Source organism: Chiloscyllium punctatum, chromosome 1 (assembly GCF_047496795.1).
Source record: "Chiloscyllium punctatum isolate Juve2018m chromosome 1, sChiPun1.3, whole genome shotgun sequence".
Lineage (NCBI taxonomy): Eukaryota > Metazoa > Chordata > Chondrichthyes > Orectolobiformes > Hemiscylliidae > Chiloscyllium > Chiloscyllium punctatum.
In genome coordinates, this window is record NC_092739.1 from 95012569 (window position 1) to 95020854 (window position 8286).

The 8286-nt window shown below is 38.4% G+C and overlaps 1 protein-coding gene across 2 annotated transcripts in view; it reads right to left on the reverse strand.

The window, feature by feature from the left end:
• Positions 1 to 5772, reverse strand: part of rab3c (RAB3C, member RAS oncogene family) — a 171339-nt gene extending 165567 nt beyond the window's left edge. The window contains exon 1 of one of the 2 annotated variants that reach the window (XM_072571189.1): positions 5508 to 5772. In XM_072571189.1, coding sequence (XP_072427290.1) covers positions 5508 to 5525 — 18 coding nt within the window. In that variant the 5' untranslated portion in view covers positions 5526 to 5772. Of the gene's footprint in view, positions 1 to 4795; positions 4931 to 5507 lie in introns of those variants that run through there. The other variant, XM_072571179.1, reaches the window with a different exon arrangement.
• Positions 5773 to 8286: the final 2514 nt, after the last annotated feature.

Genomic DNA, 8286 nt, shown 5'->3' on the forward strand with positions numbered 1-8286 from the left:
TTGGGAATAGAATTACTTAAAAGTAACAAGTACACTCAGAATTAATTATCACAGCTTGTGCTTTATATCAAATACAGCATTGAATTTTCTCCAGTCCACAATATAAATGACTGGTAATAATACAGCTCACTCTCGTTGGGCTAACTGGAAACTGCAACTTTAACTATGCACACACATTACCGTTCCAATAAGTATACCCACAAAACTGGCCAAGTAAACATTTACTTGCTCTAAGTCACAATACCTGTACAGTGCTGTTCAGAACATACAATGCATATAAAGGCAAGGTAGTACCTAACTGTACTCTTCAGTACTGAATACTTTGAATCAGACAATGGCGCAAAAATATCAGGTTAATTTCAAAAGAACACAAGTACATTTTGTGTTGTATTTAAAGGAAAATAAATCATTCATCCGAACAAGTAGCAAATGAACAAAGACCACTGTTAGCACTTTCCAACTTAAACAAAAGCTTAACATTATACTTATCCTTCAGCCCTTCGCATAATAAACAGATGTTTTGCTAAGCTTCACATTCCAGATCTATTTCTAGGTGTCATTGAGGCATGCTATATTTACATATTATTATTAACATCTCTAGGTCTTATTTTATTATCAAAAGCTTTGGGTTGAAAATGGTAAAGGAATAGGGCCAGAAATAGATGAAATGACATTAAGTTGGAGGATGAAAGGGAGCTGAAAAAGTAAGGAGACCATTGGGGTTAAGAATGAATGGTTCTAGGAGAATAAAGAATTTGAATGCAAAGCAAATTGAAGCAGAAGGGGAAAGTGTTGTAATACTAGATCAAGGAAAAAGTGAATAAAGGAATAGAAAAAAAAAGGCAGAAAGGGAGAGGACAGAAATATGGAGTAATTAAGTAGACAGGATAGTGAAGGAGGCATTTGTTATGCTTTCCTTTATTGGTCAGTGTATTGAGTATAGGAGTTGGAGTGTCATGTTGTGGCTATACAGGATATTGGTTAGGCCACTTTTGGAATACTGTATGCAATTCCGGCTCTGCTCCAAGAAGGAGGATGATGTTGTGAAACTTGAAAGGGTTCAGAAAAGATTTAGAAGGATGTTGCTAGGGTTGGGGAATTTGAGCAACAGGGAGCAACTGAATAGGCTGGGGTTGTTTTCCCTGGACCGTCAGAGGCTAAGGGGTGACCTTATAGAGATTTATAAAATCATAAAGGACATGGATAGGGGAAATAGACAAGGCCCTCCAGAACTAGAGGGCATAGGTTTAGGGTGACAGAGGAAATGTAAAGAGGGACCTAAAAGGCAACTTTTTCCACACATAGGGTGATGAGTGTCTGGAATAAGTTGCCAAAGGAAGTGATGGAGGCTTGTACAATAACATTTAAAAAGCATCTGGATGAGTATTTGAACAGGAAGTATTTAGAAGGATAAGGGTCAAATGCTGGCAAACAGGACTAGATTAATTTAGGATATCTGGTCAGCATGAATGAGTTGGGCCAACGAGTCTGTTTCCATGCTGTACATCTATGACTATAACTACAAAGTGAAGCAGAGAATGGTAGCTCTGAACTGGAATCTGGATTAATGGTGCTGAAGAGCACAGCAGTTCAGGCAGCATCCAAAACCAACCCATTACCTCACAACACTCAACTTGTGCTGACCGCAGACAGCAACTTAATTATTTGCACAGTGAACATTTTGAAAGCCAAATTGTCTTTTTTCAAATCAGTTCTGTGAAAACAACAAAGATTAAGTGGTAGGTCCAAAGGAATTGAGGAAGTAGGGCAAAAATATTTTGTAGAGAAACAGGATAGGCTCTTGAACCTGGTCTGCCATACTAGAAGATCACGCTGACGTGCACTCAACTTTATCTTTTCACCATATCCTTTGATAGCCTTACCTAACCCAGGCATCACAGTACCTAAAATTTTAACTGATTCAGCATCTGCAGTTTTTTGGAAAGTTCTAATCTTCCACTAGCATTTGAGAAAGATGCTTTCAGGTTTCATTCCAAAATGGCCAAACTCTAATTATAAATTAATTATTGACTTAGATTCAGCCATCAATGGAATTAATTCATTGCTACCTATCCTGTCAAATCTCTATCATTTCTTAAGACTGCACCTCGATCCTCCTTAAACTTTCCAGCAAGGGAAAACAAGGCAATTTTAAACAGCTCATGAATTACCCTCTTCAATATCCAGTATAATCCCAGTGAATCTGCAATGTACACCTTTCAAAGCCTTGGTGGAGTGCCCAAAAATGATTGTAATGTTTAAGATGGAGTTTGACTAAGATTTTGCACAAGAGTGAGGCTTCCTGATTTTTGTAATTCAATTAAAAATCTAGGCGATGAAGGTAGTGATGTGCACTTTAACACAGGAGAAGTTAAAAAAGTTTAGAAGAAACTTATGGGTGCAGCGGGAAAGGGACACAGAAAATAGAAGGATAGGGATGACAAATGGAAGGGAAGGAAGATTGAAAATGAAAAAGGATAAGGGGAAGATATGGTTGAAATAAATAGAGGAAGGTGCAATAGAAAGCAGCTTTCTCCAGAACCACCTACAAATCATTCACTCCCATCTGGAATAGAAAACAGAAAGACATATATAGAAAGAAAAGCCAAAAATAAGAAAATGGGAGAAAGGGTGAAGCAACAAAATGAAAATGACAGATAAGCAATGCCATTGGAACTAAATCTCTTGTATTTTCTTATATATCATATATAAATATTTTCCTAGATGAACCACCTAAATATTGTCAGTACAACACAGACAATCAAACAATGAAAGCTACTGACTAAAGACTATAGCTTACAAGATTCTAACACCTTATAGTGCAGCAGTAGCAATTTACAGTGTTTCTTTTTCCTTTAGAAAGGCAGTGAGCTGCTCCAGTTTTAATTCCATCTGCACTTGTTTCAATAACCTGTCCTAGTGGCCATCATTCACATGAGCAATAAAACGGAGGTGGAATCTGTTCTCACCTGATGCCCATGGGCAACCAGATTCTTGTAAATGACATAAACAGCAGTAAGGGACCATTCAAATATTAAAGATATAAAATGGAAGATTACCAAATGGAAATTAGGATGTAGAACAACCATCAAGTCCCTGCACAGCCTAGAGACAACTGTAGCACTCCTGACCTAGCTGAAATCATTTTATTCAGCATATTCCAAATTTAAAATGGGACCTTCTGGATTGCTTTGATAAATGCTGTGTGTCATGATACACATGTATTACACTTCAAATGGAACTTTTTGTCCCTTTCCAATTTGCTTTGGTCTGATTGATAACTAATTGATGACAATGTATGAACAGGTGAACAGCTATCCAGCAATACTTTTATCTACAATGTGCAATATTAGTTTACTTAGCCATTTTGTGGTAGTTTATGGAGTGCTACTTTCTCATCTTGCTGAATGCTTGTTCCTCTACCTCTTTAACCACTTGTTTCACTCACACTCTGTCAAAGATAGCAGACTATGGCTCCTACTGGACTAGAGCTAATTGCCAGCCCAATTTATTTAACATCATTATGAGGAGGAACATCCAGACCCACATTACAATTGGTTTTTATTTATATTCTGCATAAAATATTGGCACCATTCACAGAATCTAAATTGTGTATGAGTATTAAAAAAAGATGTAAAACTTGTATTCTCTGACAAGAATTAGAAAAAAAACTACGAAGTTCAAAATAATGGCATCATTTTAGAATATATATAATCAATCCCCTTAGACTTGACAATTTGAATATATATATAAAACACACCTTCTATGTATTGATCACAAACACAGAAGTACAGTTTTAATGTGTACCATCCCAACAAAAACAACAGCAAATTTTGTTTAAAGACATTATGACACTGAATCATACATTAATTAATTAACAGCAGAATTAAAATATCCAGTATTTAGTCCACAAAGTATATTTAATTATAACCAGAACAATTCTGGCTTTAGGTCAGCTTTAAATAATTATTAAATATGAATATTGGTATAAGCCTTTACTTCAAATGGTATGTACTGTATTGGGAATTACGAATGGACACAAAGCAGACTTCCTTATTTTATAATGTAATGGCAAGCGTGACAAAGTCTGTTTTGTCAGAATAAAGTGTTCGTATGCTTTAAATCACAAAATATTAAGAGTCGACACACGATCTCTATAAAGGTAATCCCTGCATATGAAAAAGTCGGCATGTTAAAATCAGATGGATAGGCTCCCCTCCACTGCAGCCCAGACATCTTGATAGGTGACTGTACTATCTAAATTAAACACCAGATACCCGCGATGAGTAGGAGAGATAGTGTGCTCAAACAGTAAGGTAGCAGCACAAATGAAGGATGCAATCTTGACATCTGTCATCATAATTCCATCTGCCTCCCCCATCCCTACCCCCTTCACATGAGCAACCCCTAACGGCTAAGCTATTGACCACCCACCAATGGAGAAACAAAAATTGGGATAAATAAATACACTGGTCTCAGAAAAACGAAACTGGTTTTAAAAATTCTTAATTCGCAATGCTTTTTTTAAAAAAAAAATGAGCACCTTATTCCACATTTAAATGTTTGAATTTTTCTGCACTGAATAATCCAGTTCCGATTTACAAACCTGCAAAATTACACGGTTTAACCTTTGTAATTGTGCATTACGATACAAGTTATTGTGATCATGTAGAGAGAGAAAAATCTTATGTTCAGTGACAGGCGTTTTAAAGCCATCTCCTTGATCAAAAAGTCTCACTCGGACGCGGTTTGCATCTGGTAGGTGTTGTAATGAGATGAAAGGTTAAAAGCAGACCTGAACGGGTGCCTCGTGTCTCATGCTGCCAGAGCGCTGGTGATCCCTCTGAGGCTGCGGAGAGAGCCGAGCGCAACGAGCCACATCCCTCCCGCTGTCACCCACTTTTGTATTGACATGGACACGCTGCTGCGCATGCGTCTGTCGCGCTCTGCTTTCTGGCATTTGTCGTTCTCTGGCTCGCGGCGCCCCAGCATATTGGGAGGGAGTGGTCCTTCCTCTGGGACTACATATCCCATCATGCCCAGCGGTTCCCCTTCTCCCCAGTACCCACGACCACACAACAACAGTGATAGCGGTCGGCGTTGGCAGAAACAAGGCTGGAAGCGATGGATACGAGCTCGGATACATTGCATCATGTTGGACCAATATTTAGTATAAACAACCCGGAAATGTGTCAAATTTAGCAATACATTACTTCTTGTATATCATATGTATTACTTACGTTATTTCATACATTTTAAATGTATCTGCATTCTCGCAAATTATTTTGTAGTCAGCATTCATTTAGAATAATAAATGTCCTTAAATATCCTAAAAACGGAGAAGCCTGAATGTTAGCATTCATTGAAAGACTTTGCAGTCGGGACAAAGACAGGCTGTTTTCATGGAATCTTGTCTAAAACTCACAAAGACCACAGCCCTTCCTGATATCAACAAAGATTCGGTCTTGAAAGAGGAAGCCTGTGAGTATAATAAAACAATGCCTTACCTTTCCATAAAGCTCCATTTATTCTCACTAGTTCAAAAACGTGGATAAGGATGGTCGAACGATCAAGGAAAGAACAATGTCGATGCTATCGTCTCCGGTTGGCAAGTTGAAGAGAAATGTGTCCACAGATTCACATTTCAGTCCTCAATTGCTTTTCGTGTGTAACCCCTCCACATCTGGCAACAATATAATCTGAACTACAGGGAAGGCAAACAGAGACTCAGGATCCGCGTGTTCTGCTGCTGTTCTGGACAACACGCAACTGTCGACCGTTTGCATCCGTTGTAATTATATATTTATTTACGAGGGAACAGAAGGTAGCACTCGGCAATGTTCTAAGTCTTTTCAAGAAAGAAAAAGAATTGTTGAAAGAAAATGTGATCACCTATTCCTGTTGATTTATCTTGTACTTTTTTAATGACCGCAGGTTTTTTCATTAACCTTTTATGGCTACGAGGAGGCTGGGGTGGGACAACCTATATGATCACCCACCCTACCTATATGGATCAAAGCATTCTAGAAATCGGAGCTGATCTATGGGTGGGAGATATTTGCACGCCAGCCAGGCATTCCTGTGTGATACACAAATAATTTAGTAAATGTAATATTCCCATATATTAAAATACACTAGACAAACTTATATCATGGGAACTAATGTTCAATATTTTTCCCATTTGTCACAATAGTACTACTTCCAGAATTAGTTGTATCTTTATATCTCTTTACGAATCTGAATGTTAAAATCGCGATTGCATTATACATTTGTGATTTTATCACTTCTATCAAATTGCATGTATTTTCACGATGGAGGAGATATTACGCTATTATAAATAAATACTTTCCCAAATGATCTCATGAGCAAGGAGAACTTGGAGAAGGATTGATGAGAACAGGACATGGTCAGCTGTTCAGATGAATTGCGGCGAGAAACTGCGGAACAAAGACCAAGTGGCGGCCAATGCTGGCCGTCTAAGGAACACTGTTAAAAGGAGCTGATCCAATAAAACAGCAGGCAACAGAAAGTCATAAATGATTCTGTAATTCAGCGAGGCGACCAGGTTAAACTTTCCAATTCATGATACATCAAGGGGAAATATAGCAATTTGTATTTATGTTATCTTTGTATTAGCTTCTGCGTGGCTAAAAGGGGAATGAGGTCAGCGGATTGTTTAAACAGTTACATAAAGCTGTTTGCATTTCGAAATCAAGGTAAAATTCTGATTTGCTATGGCAACTAAATGCAAGTATGCACAGAATGCCTGATAGTGCTCCAGGCAGCCCAGAACAGTCACATTGAACAGCAAAGGCATATCTTTTCAGAATAAATAAAACGATGCCCGAATCTGCCGATACCTATCGGAAAATACCAATCAGCCATTCCAAAATAATAATCATTACAGGTCTGTGTGCTTTCCGATGGTCCAATTAATTCGAAAACAGGCAGTTTTCTTAATTATTTGTCAAACACGACATCAAATAGTTCATGACCCCACAAGGCAGCATGAAAAGTTGGATGTCGTTAGAAAAGGCACTGAAACGTATATACGTTAAACGCGCTTAGATTAATTTAAGAATAAATCTAACGATTGATTGATGGTCACTCAGCTGGAGCTGCTTTTACGGTGGTTCGGAGTATAATTGCCTGCAGCCCTGTGCCAACTTGTTTGACTTTTAATTGCCCTCCCCAGTGGTAACTAGAGATTCACATGGTCTAGAAATGCCAAACTTGCAAGTGATGTCCACACCCTCGGAATACATATTTTTTTAAACGGTGCCATATCTTGTACTGTTAGACTAGTTACTCAGAACAGGATCTCTATAACAAATGTCCATTGTAACAAAACAAATCGTTCACAGAGAGAAAAAGACATTTTAACACAAAATAGGACATAGGAGCAGAGAATACAATTCAGCTCCTCAACTTTGTCTCTCCTGCTAATCGTTTTAAGGCTGAAACATACCTCAGTCCTTTTTACCTTGACAACAAACACTGGTGTCAATTTTGAGTATTTTAATTACCACAGCATTTACAACATCGTGGGGAGTAAGTTCCAGATATCCAGTACACTCTAAAATTGCCAAGCTCCAATTTAAACATTACATCCTCTTGATCTGAATCCCCCAATGAATGAAATGTTCAAACACCCTATATAATTTCTTGATCATTACAAACACCATGACTGGATTGTCATTCACCCTTCCAAACCCAAAGGAATACATACCAAATATATACAACTGAATCTCATAACTTTTTAAAGACCTGGTGTCATTTTGATGAATACTCCTTCCAAATCAATACATCTTTCCTAAGGGTAGATTTTAATGGGTGACCTGGAGTCATAGCTGATGCCAGTTACTCTGCAGCAGCTAAGCAATAATTGGTTGAAGGCAGAATTTTCGTCCTCCACTCATGAGCGAGTCCCAATGCTGGAAGCTGCCAGTCCAACTGACTGACAATTCTGTAATCTTAGCAGTGACAGCTTTCATACTGACTATTCCCTGGAACAACAAGCAGTCCCCAGATTCAAAATGCTGGAGTCATAATTGACATGAGGATGGAAGAGTAGGATTCCTGCACAGGATTCAGTGGGAGACCAGCAAGACAAGTGTTGGAAAAGTGTGTTATCTTGATGCAGAGACTTCGGTAGAAAGGCAGATGTCCAATGTGAACAAGGTCCCAGTGAGAGAGGTACTTCTCCACTTCACCTCGGTGAGTAATGCAACATCAAGGTTTCTCACTGCTCCTGCCCCACCCCATCCCATCCCATCTATAATTGAC